We start from the raw sequence: 16,538 nt of genomic DNA, 5'->3' as shown, positions 1-16,538 counted from the left end.
CAAAATGTACTCTTGGTCCATTGTAGGAGTCTTTCCTACCAGCCTTACTTTGGTGGCTCTACTCTCCTGTAGAATAGTATACAATTATGTGTTCCAGGGAACACTCTATCCACAGTTACCAACTTCTCATTCAGTTCTGTTTTGCTCCTCTGAGCTCCTCTAGGTTGGCTGTATGCTAAAGAGATTTAAGATTCAGTTGGCTACTGGTGGGTGGTTGGTACTTTAAACATTTTTGTTGCTACCCAATAGACTATATAACAGAACTGGCCCCCTTCCAAAGGAAAACTAAAGAAAAACTATTCAATTTACTATGCAGATGCTATAAAGTGATTTAGAACAACTACTTCACAACCTGACTTTCCAATGAGAAAGTCATCTTTACGCAAGTAAATGACTGACTCATTTATCCAGAAGATAAAGTGATTTGTTCTCTTGTGGATGGGGAATTCAGTTTCCTTATTTACAAGGAACAAGGTCAGAGCTGAAGATGCTGTCTTCCAAATACAAAGCAAATTTGTAGAGGGTGTATTTCACTGAAAGCTGATGTAGAAATTACATAAGGGGAAAAAAAGAATTATAGGGTCTGCAATTGCTTTTCAAGGTACAAAAGGACATTTGATTTTTTTTTCTCTCAGCATAATTCAGAAGGAAGTGACACCCCAGGAACCAAGATTGGGTTTTCTTGTAGGGCAAGAAAGACATTTTTCTAGGGGAGGGAAAGGTATGTGAAAGTTTTGGGGAGGTAAAGATGATTTCTGCCGTTGAACAGTTCTGTATATGAAGCCCAGGGTAGAAGCAGTCTCTTTGATCATAAAGTACCTTTCTGCACACAAATATATCAATATAAAAGGGCAGAGGTAGCTTTAGATTTTCTCTGGTGAAGTGGCTTACAGGTGGCACTTGTACTGGAAGGGTGGCAGGGAGATTTATCTTGAATCTATTTTCTAATTTATGCTTTTAGGGGTCAGATGATGGGGGAAAGGGTCTTAAGGTCTCTCCAGTTGCCACCACTACCTTTTGTCCAACTGTTCTTCTAGGAAGGGAGAATAGAGACCCCAGAGACGCACAGAGGCGAAGGTCATTGAGCCTTTTCTGTTTCCCAGGTTTACAAAGAAGAAGCAGAAGCTTCTGCCTTCTGAGTCCACCAGTCCTTCCTCATTTGATGGTCAAGGTTCCTGGGAGTCATCATAGAGTGATTATTTAGAGTTGCTCTCTCTTAAGGGTCTCTTTTTGTTGTTGCCTGGTGAAATAATTGCTGAGGCCTGAAGAAGGCATGATCAGCTGTCTTCGTTCTGGAAGCTAGGCGTGTCGGTTAAGAGAGCTGGGAGTGTCAGGCTAAAAGGAGCCTTTCCTGCTGTGAGAACCGTCTTCTGTCAGCAGAAAATTTGCTAGTCAGTGTCAGCAAAAACTAATGTGGCAGTGGGAGCTTTGGACTTTGTGCATCTGAAGACTGAAGGTTAAGAAGTACTCAATTTTTTTTATCCTAATGAAAGGTTATCTCCAGGTGATAAATGGGAGTGTGCCAGGTGCAAATTGAAGCACCAGATGTGTGAAGTTGGGCTCCTGAACTATGAATGAATTATATTCCTGTATACATAACTTGGTTTGAACTGTTTCTGAATAGGGGCTGGGAATAGGGTTGCCAAACAAAATACAGGATGCTCTATTAAATTTGAAATTCATCACTAATAAGTAAATTTTAGTATAAATATGTCCCATGCAATATTGGGGCCATATTTATACTAAAAATTATTTGTTGTCTGTCTGAAATTCGAATTTACCTGGTAACCTACATTATTATTATTTGCTAAACCTGGAAACCCTAGTTGAGAAGTAAATAATGTGTTACAGGAGGAGAGTAACTTTTAGCCACACCTCCTCTGTGTACAAGGTTTTGGCAGGAAGGGGGAGGTAAGGAATACCTAGGGACAGATTACCTGTATTGGGTAGGTGGGCAATGTGTCTTTAAACATAACCAGTGTGGTTTCCATGAAGAGTGAGTGTAGCCCGGGAATTAATGCAGAGCACAGGTCAGTTTTCTGAGTGGACACTTAAACCATGTGCAGAGCCTCATTACAGGCTTCTGACTTTCTCATGCTCTCTGTTTTCAAAATTCCAGTACAAGTATATTCTTGATTCAGGCCTTGGATTAATTTCAGCTGTCATCTCTGTCCTGGTAACTCTTAAATTGAAATCTTCATTTTGGATTACTCATCTGATTTCCAGCATACTTTTCAACATGGCTCATCCTTCTAGAAAGAATATATCTGGAGGTCTTTAGAGAAGGATGTGTATAGAGGTCTGATGGATGCTATTTTCATATAATTAGCTACATCTTTGCATTAGAAAGGGAATTATTTCAAACTTTCAACAAAATCCAGCCTATAATTACTATAATGATAATAGTAAAGAGTGGGTTTTTTTTAACATCTTTATTGGAGTATAATTGCTTTACAATGGTGTGTTAGTTTCTGCTTTATAACAAAGTAAATCAGTTATACATATACATATGTTCCCATATCTCTTCCCTCTTGTGTCTCCCTCCCTCCCACCCTCCCTATCCCACCCCTCTAGGTGGTCACAAACCACCTAGCTGATCTCCTTGTGCTATGCGGCTACTTCCCACTAGCTATCTATTTTACGTTTGGTAGTGTATATACGTCCATGCTACTCTCTCACTTTGTCACAGCTTACCCTTCCCCCTCCCCATATCCTCAAGTCCATGCTCTAGTAGATCTGAGTCTTTATTCCTGTCTTACCCCTAGGTTCTTCATGACCTTTTTTTTTTTTTCTTCTTAGATTCCATATATATGTGTTAGCATACGGTATTTGTTTTTCTCTTTCTGACTTACTTCACTCTGTATGACAGACTCTAGGTCCATCCACCTCACTACAAATAACTCAATTTCGTTTCTCTTTATGGCTGAGTAATATTCCATTGTATATATGTACCACATCTTCTTTATCCATTCATCTGTTGATGGACAGTTAGGTTGCTTCCATGTCCTGGCTATTGTAAATAGAGCTGCAATGAACATTTTGGTACATGACTCTTTTTGAATCATGGTTTTCTCAGGGTATATGCCCAGTAGTGGGATTGCTGGGTCATATGGTAGTTCTATTTGTAGTTTTTTAAGGAACCTCCATACTGTTCTCCACAGTGGCTGTATCAATTTACATTCCCACCAACAGTGCAAGAGTGTTCCCTTTTCTCCACACCCTCTCCAGCATTTATTGTTTCTAGATTTTTTTTTTTTTTTTTTGGTGCAAGGGCCTCTCACTGTTGTGGCCTCTCCCGTTGCGGAGCACAGGCTCCGGACACGCAGGCTCAGTGGCCATGGCTCACGGGCCCAGCCGCTCTGCGGCACGTGGGATCTTCCCGGACCGGGGCACGAACCCGCGTCCCCTGCATCAGCAGGCGGACTCTCAACCACTGCGCCACCAGGGAAGCCCCTGTTTCTGGATTTTTTGATGATGGCCATTCTGACCAGTGTGAGATGATATCTCATTGTAGTTTTGATTTGCATTTCTCTAATGATTAATGATGTTTAGCATTCTTTCATGTGTTTGTTGGCAATCTGTATATCTTTGTAAAGAGTGTTTCTTGTTCTAAATACCTGTACAATAGGATCTGTGTCTTTAAACCATTCATTTCACTGGTCCTTACTTAAGGATTAAAATAAGATCATCAGAATATATTTGAAAGAGCACTAAACTCAGATGAAGACCTAAAACCATGCTTTCTCTTCCTGTGTGCCTCTCTGGGTTTCAATTTCCTCATCTCCAAGTTAGGGGGATTAGATAATTCCTAGGCTCCTTTGCAACTCTAACAGTCTATGATGCTCTTATGGTAGTTTATAAACTAGTGTTCAAAGCAATTAGTCAGCCTCAGGTTTTGTCTGTCTCTTTTGCATAGAGCTACATATCTGCCATCCTCATCCCAACTGCAGAGAAAAGAGCAGCCCCATTTGCCTCAATTTCCCAAGGCCAAGTTTCTGGAAAAATTACCTGCCCACCTTGACCATCTTGTACCCATGGAGAAATCCTTCTAGTTATACTTTCCATATACTCAGAAATGCTGACTCTGGAAAAATTACCTGCCCACCTTGACCATCTTGTACCCATGGAGAAATCCTTCTAGTTGTACTTTCCATATACTCAGAAATGCTGACTCTAACTCTTCAGAGGTCCCACAGCAATGGATGTCTAACTCCAGCCCACCTGCTTATCCCCTTAGGGATTACTCTTTATTTAAGTAGACCTGGCTGAAAAAGCCATTGTCAGCAGGTCAGCTTTGTGCACTGTACCCAGACTATGTATGTGAATGGATCGTCTCATTAAACAAGTATTTATGTTGTGCCCATTTGGACCTAGCCACTGGGCAGGATGGTCCTGATGCCTTCACTGGTTTGGAGCTTCAATATACAATTTAGTCTGCAATGGCTTATGACTGCACTTTTTAAATTCGGGGACAATTAAAAGGAGTTGTGTGCTAGAGTTTGGCTCACAGTAGCTCACGAGAGCTGATTGTTAAATTATCAGGAATTTTGTGAGCTGATTGTTAAATGCAACGATTTTTAAAAATTAAGTCATATAAACCTACAACATGGGGCTTCCCTGGTGGCGCAGTGGTTGAGAGTCCGCCTGCCGATGCAGGGGACACGGGTTCGTGCCCCAGTCCGGGAAGATCCCACATGCCGCGGAGCGGCTGGGCCCGTGAGCCATGGCCGCTGAGCCTGCGCATCCGGAGCCTGTGCTCCGCAACGGGAGAGGCCACAACAGTGAGAGGCCCGAGTACCACAAAAAAAAAAAAAAAAAAAAAAAAGACCTACAACAAAGTATACTAAAAACAAAGGTAATAAATATTCAGAACACACTATCTGCCAATTATTTTACTCTACATATCTATGCTCCTGATATTATTTGCATATATTGGATCTATATGGTGGAAACACTATATAATGATGTTACTATACATATCTTCCCCACCATACATTCAGGGACCTCAAATAGGCCATGATGCAACTGTTTACACCACAGAAATCAGCAAATACTACCAATCAGACCTTAACTTATTGCTTTGTTGATGTCTAGACTTCAAAAATTGATGGAGAGAATGTTACTAATGTATATTAAACTTAAAAATTTGTAGTGTGTGGTGTCTGTAGCTATTACATTGTGAATAGTACAAAAAATTGAGAAATATGCTTCCAATATTCAAAAAACTATTAAGCGCTTCCACATAGAAGTTACTTATGTCATTGATGAGTGAGTGAGTTTCCAATATATGTCTTCATTGTTTCACATTTGTGAAACAGTTACTCCTTAATGTAATAAAAATGTCAACCAATGTAAACATAGGAACTACATGCACGCTTCAGTTGCAGACACAGGTTGGCTATGAATACAACTCATATCTATACAAAATTGATATAAAAATCAGTGATAGCATTCTTAGAGTACCAACTGGCTATATGGAATAGGAAATAAATTATATTGGGTATTTTATTATTTGTAAATTGAGGGCTTCACATTCTTTATATTAGCAAAACTTATAATATACTTATAAACATATATACATACAGTCTTTTTTTTTTTTTTTTTTTTACAAAATGCCTGTTGTTGAACATTTTCTAGTACACCATTGACTCAAACCTCTATTCGGTAGAGCCCCTTCTGGTTGCTCTATTAGTTGGGGCTGACACAGTCCTCAGGTGAGGCCATGCCTCCTGAGGCCAGGCCATATGATCATCTCAATAGATGCAGGAAAAGCCTTTGATAAAATTCAACATCCATTTATGGTAAAAACTCTCCAGAAAGAGGGCATAGCGGGAACATACCACAACATAATAAAGGCCATATACAGCAAACCCACAGCTAATATCATACTCAACAGTGAAAAGCTGAAAGCATTTCCTATAAGATCAGGAACAAGAGAAAGATGCCCACTCTCACCATTTTTTTTAATTTAATTTAATTTATTTATTTATTTTTGGCTGTGTTGGGTCTTCGTTGCTGTGAGCGGGCTTTCTCCAGCTATGGCGAGCGGGGGCTACTCTTTGTTGCGGTGCGCGGGCTTCTCATTGTGGTGGCTTCTCTTGTTGCGGAGCATGGGCGCTAGGCACACGGGCTTCAGTAGTTGTGGCTGGTGGGCTCTAGAGCACAGGCTCAGTAGTTGTAGCGCATGGGTTTAGTTGCTCCGCGGCATGTGGGATATTCCCAGACCAGGGCTCGAACCCGTGTCCCCTGCATTGGCAGGTGGCTTCTTAACCACTGCGCCACCAGGAAAGCCCCTCACCATTTTTATTCAACATGTTTTTGACTTTTGGAGTCACACAGACCTGAGTTTGAATCCTATCTCTGTCATTTACTAGCTAAATACCCTTGTTTAAATTCTCTCACCCTTTGATTTTAAATCTGTAAAGTGGAGATAATTATAGGACTAACCTCATAGGTTGTCTGAAGATTTAGCAAGCTAAGCATGCAAAGATTTAACACAGGCCCTGGCACATGATAAGTCCTCAAAAAATGGTAGCTGTAATTTTTTTCCTTCATCCTCTCTCCTGCCTATTAGGATGCATCAAGCTTCAGACCATGGTTCTCTACCTTTTCCGTTTATATCCATTTAGCGTATGATTGACCTAACCAGCACATTCCTTGATGATGCACAGATCTCCCTCTCCATCTTGACCTTCTCATTAGAGCATCCATCATGCACATTTTTAACTGACATTAGGACATAACATAGGAAATATCCTCCTGCTCATTATCTGACCATCCTCAAATTAGTATGCCCTTCCTATTTCCTCATTTCCATCGGTGGTACCCCTATTTGTACTTGATCTTAGGCTTCAGAGTTGCAGTCTTTACTCCCTATATCTGATTAGTCATTAAACCCTACTTATTCTTTCTCACAGCTTCGGTTCTCGTGACTAATGGTGAAGCTAGCTGAGAAGCCATTTGGTGCACTCCCATTCAGCCTCCTCAGGGCTCCCTGCCCTTGATATCCTTGTTTTTCCCTTTGTGCTTTTGCTCATGGTACTCAAGGGACACTGATGATCTTTAAGTTAGCCTCTTATTATTTACTGAATTATATTGCTCTGAACTCTGAAATACCTATGTCTTTTATCTTCAACTGGGTTGTAAATTCCTTGAAGACAGAAGCAGGGCATAAACTCAGAATTACTGTCACAGTGCTAAACACAGTGCTCAATAAAGGTTTCCCAATGGAATGAATTGATTGAATATAACCCTTTCTTATTAAGAATACATAATAGCTTCCTATTGCCTATTAAGTCAATCCCAAGCTCTTCAGACTGACCTTCCAGGTGTACTGTCAGCTGACTCCATCTTACCTGCTCTTAACTTTAGTTCTTTCCTGACATGGGCCCTTCATTCAGGTGACCTTGGTACACACACACACACATACACACAACTGGGTATTAAAATACTCATCCTTCTGTCTCAGTTTTGCCTAAAGTCCCAAGACATTGGGTACTTACCACCTCACATTGAAAAATGCAATGCTAGACCACCCTGGATGTTGGAGTTTGAGTTCAGTCAAACTCTTTCCCTGGAGGTAGGAGACAAGGTGTGTAGAAGTTCCAATCATCTAATGAAGGATTTGTCTTTCCAGTAACCAGTCCACCTAATGAAGCTCTCTAGGAGCCCCATTAAGACTCACTTCATTAGCATAATTGAAATGGTGGAAAGGAGCTCTTTGTCAAGAACCAGAGGCAAAGACCAAACATGTATTTCTTATTATACCACACCCACAAATACCTCCTTTCCAACTGCAGCTTGAAACAAGCCTAGGCTATGGGAGAGGAGAAACTTTTAAATAAAATTTGGAGTTTCAATTATTCAACTAAAATGGACATTTTTATTACTGAAATGACATTTTTCTGCTATCTAGAGTGACTGGAGTACTTTTTATTATTAAAAATTAAGTAGAGGGCTTCCTTGGTGGCGCAGTGGTTGAGAGTCCGCCTGCTGATGCAGGGGACACAGGTTCGTGCCCCGGTCCGGGAAGATCCCATATGCCGCGGAGCCGCTGGGCCCGTGAGCCATGGCCACTCAGCCTGCGCGTCCGGAGCCTGTGCTCCGCAATGGGAGAGGCCACAACAGTGAGAGGCCCGCGTACAGCAAAAAAAAAAAAGAAAAAGAAAGAAGAAAAATTAAGTAGAAACAGGTGTGAGTCCTGCCTGAGGTATCATGCCAGGAGTGGAGAAGGGTTCCAGGCAGTGGGTTTGTGTGAGCAGGAGAAAGCGATAATGGAGCTGTGTTTTTGTTTTACCCTTTGAAGTACCTCTCTTTCAACACAACTGTTACATTTGCTGATGCTGCACATGTAGACAGGCCTGTAAGTGTATGCAGGCAGGCACACAACACACACACACACAGGCACGCACCTTTCTACCATTTAGGATCTACAGTTGAACTCATCTCCTCCAAGAAATCATTCCCGGTTAGCGCAATTCACTCAGCTCTCTCTCTTGGAATTTCTATAATTCCTCTTTTTCAAACCCTATAATCTAACACTTACGTATGTGAACCAACCATACATCTCCATTGATCTTCTCTTGTTTCATTTACGTGTTTTTGCTTCTCATTCTTACAGTAAGCCTCTCACCAGAAACCAGTGTGTTTTACTTTGGGGTATGTCTCATATATTCCTCCATTGTCACTTAATAAAGGCTGCATGATTGATTAATCAGATATGTCCAGATTTCATGGTAACATCAAAGGTTGGCTAAATATCCAGTTTAGTCTAAAACCTGAAGCTAAATCTTCCTGCCTCCTGATGGAAATGCTGGCCACTCGACTCGGCTTTCCAGTTTTATTTGGTTAGTCAATGAACTGTTGAACAGAGTGTGCTAATGAAATAACTAATCTTCATGTGATCTTTTATTGATGGTGAAGGTTACAATACCAGTGAGGGTGATTTGGTACGTGACATTAGTCCTCTTCAAGCACTGCACTGGGAAGACAGCTTTGGTTAACTTTCATGTTACTCTATAGTTTGTTTTACCTCATAGTCACCAGTAGGCTTGAGTTCTTGGATTACTAACATTCAGCTTTTTGCTAATAAAATTTTCTGTAGAACTAGGAGAATTTCCCAGACAGCTGGAAGTGTATTTTGAGACCGGCCTCTCTCAAAATTGCTTTTACGAGCAGGGGATGCATTTCGTCAGGCCCCCACCCTCTTTGTTAGCACCTCTTTCTCACTTGCTCCTGGATGATGAAGGAAATTAGTCTTATGTTATTAATCCTCCCATCCACCATGGGGGCTGACAGTGTGTTTGAATACTCAAAGGCATGAGACTTCTCAAAAGCATTTCAGGGCTCCAAAGAGGCTTATTGGTCCATGAAGTCTTGATGTCTCTGTGCGTGGAAAAGATGAATCATATATGTGCATTGAACAGATGAAACTCTATGGTGTCTCTGCAGGTGATACAGGCTTGCCATTCTTGTCCCAAAGCAATCGAAGTTGTCGTCAATGCCTATGAACATATCAGGTGGAACGTAAAGTGGAAAAGAGCTATCCCTGATGATGATTTGGAGGTAAAGCATCAATTCACTTCCTGTGGGTTTTGCTCTAAAGTACTTCCATAGTGCAATGGAAGTGCAGGAAATTCTAATTCAAAAAATGGGTTTTGAGAATGCTTTTAAGAATTTGAGGATGCTACACAAATACAACAAGACAAAGGGTTATAAAATGCAGGTGTGAGAATAAATAAATAAATAAATAAATAAATAAGTAGGTAGTACTTAGGAGCATCTTGGGAGTTTCTCCATCTAAGGGCAAGTTGAACAGTTGAAAGTTTTACTTTCTTCCCATCAATTTAGATGAATTTAATAATAATAAGAAGAAGAATATTTGGGATTGTTCATATAGCATTTTTATCAGAAGTTTAAATTGTTTGTGTAGATTATGTCACTCACTTTAAAAAATTGCTCTATTATTTATATAGATTAATTAATATTAATAATTATATAGATTAATTAATTATATAGATTATTTCATTCACTTTTAAATAACCTGAAGTCTGTAATAGGCAGGTAACAGAGTATCAACAACTTTGTGATGAGTCATGCAGAAAGCCGTTGGCAAAGCTGAGTCCTCATGCTGCGTGTGGACTTTGCTGTCTTTGTGAACCAGCCCTTCCACCTAGCCTCATGTTCTTGGTTTTAGCTGTCACAGGCTGTCCCCAGCACGGGAGAGACGTTGGGCACAGAGTACAAAGCTCACTGGGCCTAGAGGCTAATGGCTTAGGTGCAGTCTTATTCTGCTACTTATTAGCTATCTTAGCTTTAAAAAGTTACTTAACCTGCCTTAGCTTCATTATTCATGTTTAATTTTTGCCTCCCCATCAGAGACCGTGGAAAGTAGGGACTAAACACATCACTATTGATTTCTATTGACGTAAACTCTGAGACTTTTCTGACTTTAACATGTGTTGCCTTCCTTTTCAGAGATACTGGGATTTTTACCACTCTCTCTTCACTGTGTGCAGTAACTCTCCAAGGACTCTCATGCATTTATCAAGATGTGCCATTCGAAGAACGTTGCACAGCAGATGTCACAGAGTAATTCCTTTGCTTTCCCTCCCATTGTCATTGAAAAAGTACTTGCTTTTAGAGCCAGAGGGAATCATTTATTAAGCCTTATGAGACAGAAGATCCCAATCCTAGATGTTTAAGTGGACTCGCTGAGTAGACACAGTTTGCATAAATAAAATGGTACTTGGGTTGATTATAACACTTCAGGGATTTAAAAACACTTTACAAACACTATGTCATTAATCCTAGAGTATCACGGTGAGGGGAAATAAACAAGAGGTAAAGTTAAGGTAGTCTCAAAAACAAGAGCGTATCCAGAAGGTCCTGACATAACAATAATAATTAATATGTATAGTGCTCTTACTTGGTGCCTGCTATAATTTTATAAGATTTTTCATATGTTATCTCATTTGAAATGGGACCCAGGTTTTCTTACAACCAATTTCATCCTCTCCCTTATCAGTAATAAGTTTACATTATCGTTCAGTTGGCAAAATGCTAGGCTTTGGGATGGGCCTCTTAATCTTGGTGTCCTCCACCCACTCCCACTTAGCAGAAATTACTATGGCTAGTTTTGCAAACTCCTTTCCATATACTAAGCTCCTCAACTTACTTTTAGTGAAGAAAGCACGAGCATACTCAAAACAAAGAAATCTTTGAGTCAAATTAGAAATGAAAAACAAAGATCAGTCCACTTGAAAGTCAAAATGGACATTTGAACACTCTCATTGAACCAAAGACTGGAGATGCAAAGATGAGTCCGAAGCGAGGACTCCTGCCCTCCAGGATCTCACCATTTCGCAGAGGATCCGGACATGTAAGCAGGGAACTGCAGTGTCAAATGTCAGAGGCAAGAGTAGAGGTGCAGATTCATTCTTAATGCTTGCCTTTCAAAGCCATGTTTCTGACATGAAGTGCGGTTTTCTTTGAAGCATGATGATAAAGAGTGAAGGGATTGTGTGTAGTAGAGAGATCTCCGGCTGCTATGAGTGTAAATGTAAATGTATTCACTTTAAGTTTCCAGGCACATGTACTTATTTTTATTTTAGAATGATTTCGTGCGTAGTGCTTTCCCAGACTCCCTGGGGAAAATATTGCACACTCAGTGGCTCCCATGTGTGTGTGACAAGGAAGTTTAGGAAAATGTGTGCAAGGAAACGTGCGAAGGGAAAGACTTAGGTTGATTACTTTGGTCTTTTTATGTAACAGACTGACATTTCAGAACATTTTGGCTAGAAGATAAGGGGCACTTTGCTGGTGATGGCCAGCTGCAGAAAGCACATGGAAAGACTTTTTGAAAATGGTAAAAGTTTGAGAAACTTGGAAAGACTAGTGTGTTAATCAGGTTTGTTAGCAGTTTGCAGAAAGAGAAACGTAGATGATTAACCTCTGGACCTCATGGTTTATGAGGCCAACTTCGCTTCACTTTTTGTTCTTGCTAATCACTTTTAGATAAGCTCATTGACTCTTAGCATTGCCTTTTAGAGGTTACAGCAGAAGTAATTAAGCACAAACAAATCTATTTGCCAGTTATGAGCAGGGGTTTTTTTTTGGTTGTTGTTGTTGTTGTTTTTGTGGTGTGTGTGTGGTTCTCCATCTTGTTTAACCTTAGATGCTTGAGTTTGCAGTAGAGATGATGTCAAATATTCCACTAGCCTTACACCTAGACTCTGCTTCGCGTACTGGGATTTGCATATTCCTGGTGCCATAGGAAAAATCATAAGTGGATACAATAATCTTTCTGAAGTATCAGTTCTACTCAGATATTTTGGGAGAAATATTTTATACTAAAATAAGATCTGTATTATGGAATAGAATACTGTATTTGTATGAACTATTCATATAAAATATGATCCTTCAAAAAACAGTTTGCTTACAGCAAGTGGTGTTAGAACACATTCTAGAATGCCAGTCAGAGGTGCTGGGAGAGGATGTTCCTTGCATGGGGAAGTAACATATCTCAGTTGGCCTGCTGTGCTTAAACATTCTGTGCTAATCTAGCATATGATACAGGACTACTTGCTTTGAATGGTTTATTTGTGGATTTAAAGTTATTTCTCCTCATCTTTGAACTTCCATTTAGAGGACTTAAATAAAGCTCTTCTCTTTCCTTTCATCTTTGTGAATTATTTGCCGATAAGACTTTTTCCTAGCTGACTTTTCAGCAGTTAGACTGAAGAACTCTACGTGATCCATTGCCTTATTCAACATTGAGAAAGAAAAAGAGAACGAGGAAATGTGCCTGTAAATAAATAATACTTTCAAAGGAAAGTAAAGGGTAAACACAAATGAAACACAGGCTATTGCTGTAGGAACAAGAGTGTTTTAATAATAATAAATTGTACTGAATCATACTCTTCCATCTGTCACTATCTCTGTCCTCCTGGATTTCTAATTTCTTTTCATTCTCACCATTCAAGCAACCATGGGCAGGAGAAACAGAGGAAATTATATCCTGATGATACCGTTGTTACTTTTTGTAAATAGTCACTTAATGACTGTAGATTACATGGGCAGAAGAATCTTTGATATGAGGGAAAGATCACCCATCCAGTTTTCTCCCTTTTCAGGAGGTAGACACACTTGAGTTCTATTTTTTAATCACCTAGTGTTATACTGTCACTTTGTCCTTCCATCCTGAACCCAGCGGCTTCTGATAAAAAACACAGCAGTAAAAAGCTGATTGTAAGGATGAGAAAAGTAACAAACCATTTGCAGTGGATCATCAATGTTGGAAAAATCAGCTGAGCCTTATGTTTTTGTTACACATCTGATTGTTTATGAAGAACTCTTGAAGTTTTGAACGGCACACTTTCAAAACTTTTTTGAAAAATCCAGTTATTCACTTATTTTCTTTGAAACACAGACACCATAGCTAATCTATGGAAGGAATTCATTGTCACTTCCTTTGGAGTATAAACAGATTCATTACAGTTACATGTTAAGAATTTTGGCTCTGGTGCCTGTCTATCCGGGTTTATATCCTGACTCTCATCCTTATTTGACCCATTATCTAGAGAAAATGACATGCTTGCTGCATGCCTCAATTTCCTCATTTTGGGAATGATAATGGTACCTCCTTCATAAAACTTCTGTATGATTGTTTTGAGGTGCAGGGGAGGAAAAAGTTTTACCTGACTCTTTTAGGGTCCTTGGCTGGGTCAAAGACAGATTAACAGGAGGGAAGCATACAAATTTACTTAATATAAGTTTCACATGACATGGGAGCCTTCATAAGGAAATGAAGACCCTGAAGAAACAGACTTGAGTATTTTTATGCGAGGTTTGATGACGAGTGGACAGTTGTGTAGCAATATGATAGGTTAAGGAGTATGAGGTCAGTGTGGTAAACTGGGGGAAACCGGGACCTGTTTGTTAGGATTCCTCTTGGTGTCCCTTTGTCTTAGAAGATAAGGATGCTCCTTTCCTCCAGATTTAGGGAGGGCATCTCCCACAGGAGGGTTTTATGATTTGTTTCAGGGAAGAAGGGGAGGGGATTGTCAGAGTGATCTTCCTGCTTCTGCTGTTTTCTTAAACTCCTTCAGCTTAAATTAGACACTGCGCCAAGGTGCTGTCTATGGGAACAGTGTGTCTGGAGCCCCATCAGAGGGTTAAATTGTTAGTACATTAAAGCACACAGAACAGAGCATGACATTCAGTTAGCGTTTTAATATTATTACTGTCTTTGTTATTGTCATAATCGTTATTATTTAGGGAGAGCTTTCTACCAGTGAGTAATCTTTTCTTAGAGTGAAGCTACAGCTAAAGGTGATGTGTGGTAGATTTCTGTTCACTTTGGGAAATACTTTTTGAGCTTCTTCTATGTGCCAGGCGCTTTGTTGGCCGCTGGGAATCAAAGGGGAAACAAGGCAAACCAGGTCCCTGACCTTCCTGGGCTTTTTTGAGGTGGAGGATGGAGACGGAAATAACATTGATGTGGAGGATTAGCAAAGAGGCAAATTGATTAATTTGTGAAACTTTGCCCTTTTGTAAGTGGGTTTATCAAGGATGCAATCACTCCTTTTACTATTTAATGAAGGCTGTGGAGTCACTTGAAAATGTATCCTGTGGATAAAGAGGGTTGATCAGCTGTTTCCATCTTCATGGAGGGAAGAGTAGGTGAAGGTTAACTTTGTAGCAGGAGGAGTATAGATTGGCAATGAGATTCCCAGCAGTGAGGGTTACTGCATATCAGAATGAAAGAACAGGGAGGATTGGCGGATTTCATTTAATTATTCTTTCACTTTCAAGAATTTATTCAGTACTAATATGTGCGTGGTTCTGTGCGAAATGTGGAAGGAAGAGGGGAGTGTTGGTACCAATTCACTGCAAGATTCACTTGCAGTAGCTCAAAGTTTTTGTTCGCTTGTTTGTTTTTTACTATGTAGTAAGAGTAAAAGGTATACAGTGGAAAACACAGGAAGAACACTCTTTGACATAAGTTACAGCAAGATCCTTTTTGACCCACCTCCTAGAGAAATGGAAATAAAAACAAAAATAAACAAATGGGACCTAACGAAACGTAAAAGCTTTTGCACAGCAAAGGAAACCATAAACAAGACGAAAAGACAACCCTCAGAATGGGGGAAAATATTTGCAAACGAAGCAACTGACAAAGGATTAATCTCCAAAATTTACAAGCAGCTCATGCAGCTCAATATCAAAAACACAAACAACCCAACCCAAAAATGGGCAGAAGACCTAAATAGACATTTCTCCAAAGAAGATTATAGATTGCCAACAAACACATAAAAGGATGCTCAACATCACTAATCATTAGAGAAATGCAAATCAAAACTACAATGAGGTATCACCTCACACCTGTCAGAATGGCCATCATCAAAAAAATCTAGAAACAATAAATGCTGGAGAGGGCGTGGAGAGAAGGGAACCCTCTTGCACTGTTGGTGGGAATGTAAATTGATACAGCCACTATGGAGAACAGTATGGAGATTCCTTAAAAAACTACAAATAGAACTACCATATGACCCAGCAATCCCACTACTGGGCATACACCCTGAGAAAACCATAATTCAAAAAGAGTCATGTACCAAAATGTTCATTGCAGCTCTATTTACAATAGCCAGGACATGGAAGCAACCTAAGTGTCCATCGACAGAGGAATGGATAAAGAAGATGTGGCACATATATACAATGGAATATTACTCAGCCATAAAAAGAAACGAAATTGAGTTATTTGTAGTGAGGTGGATGGACCTAGAGTCTGTCATACAGAGTGAAGTAAGTCAGAAAGAGAAAAACAAATACCGTATGCTAACACATATATATGGAACCTAAAAAAAAAAAAAATGGTTCTGAAGAACCTAGGGGCAAGACAGGAATAAAGACACAGACGTAGAGAATGGACTTGAGGACACAGGGAGGAGGAAGGGTAAGCTGGGACGAAGTGAGAGAGTGGCGTGGACATATATACACTATGAAATGTAAAATAGATAGCTAGTGGGAAGCAGCTGCATAGCACAGGGAGATCAGTTTGGTGCTTTGTGACCACCTAGAGGGGTGGGTTAGGGAGGGTGGGAGGGAGACACAAGAGGGAGGGGATATGGGGATATATGTATACGTATAGCTGATTCACTTTGTTATACAGCAGAAACTAACACAACATTGTAAAGCAGTCATACTCCAATAAAGATGTTAAAAAAAAGGTATACAGTGGGTTTTTAAAATTAGATGCTCTCTAACTGAGCTATTTTTCTATCAGCCTGCCATCAAATGGTTGATTGGAAATGATTTTCAAAATTTATATTTCATTGATAAATTGCCTTCTTCCTATGTTTAATCACACTTGTCACTGATGAGAATCAATGCATGAAATATGCAAAAACATCCTTCAAGAGGCAGTTGATTATTTTTTCTTTTCTTATTTTTTCCTTTTTCTTTCTTTCTTTTAAATTTTAGTGACACTAAGTAGATTAGGTGTGCTGAAATTTCTTCTTTAGTAATTGGTTTTCTGA

At 39.8% G+C, this 16,538-nt stretch overlaps 1 protein-coding gene across 2 annotated transcripts in view; it reads left to right on the top strand.

The window, feature by feature from the left end:
* Positions 1 to 11,881, top strand: part of ASB4 (ankyrin repeat and SOCS box containing 4) — a 120,873-nt gene extending 108,992 nt beyond the window's left edge. For both annotated transcript variants that reach the window (XM_082846465.1, XM_082846466.1), the window contains 2 exons: positions 9,451 to 9,564; positions 10,477 to 11,881. In XM_082846465.1, coding sequence (XP_082702591.1) covers positions 9,451 to 9,564; positions 10,477 to 10,665 — 303 coding nt within the window. In that variant the 3' untranslated portion in view covers positions 10,666 to 11,881. The remainder of the gene's footprint in view (positions 1 to 9,450; positions 9,565 to 10,476) is intronic.
* Positions 11,882 to 16,538: the final 4,657 nt, after the last annotated feature.

Source organism: Leucopleurus acutus, assembly GCF_964270905.1.
Source record: "Leucopleurus acutus genome assembly, chromosome: 9".
Lineage (NCBI taxonomy): Eukaryota > Metazoa > Chordata > Mammalia > Artiodactyla > Delphinidae > Leucopleurus > Leucopleurus acutus.
Note: the sequence above shows the minus strand (reverse complement) of the source record. Positions and strands in the feature narration are given on the sequence as shown.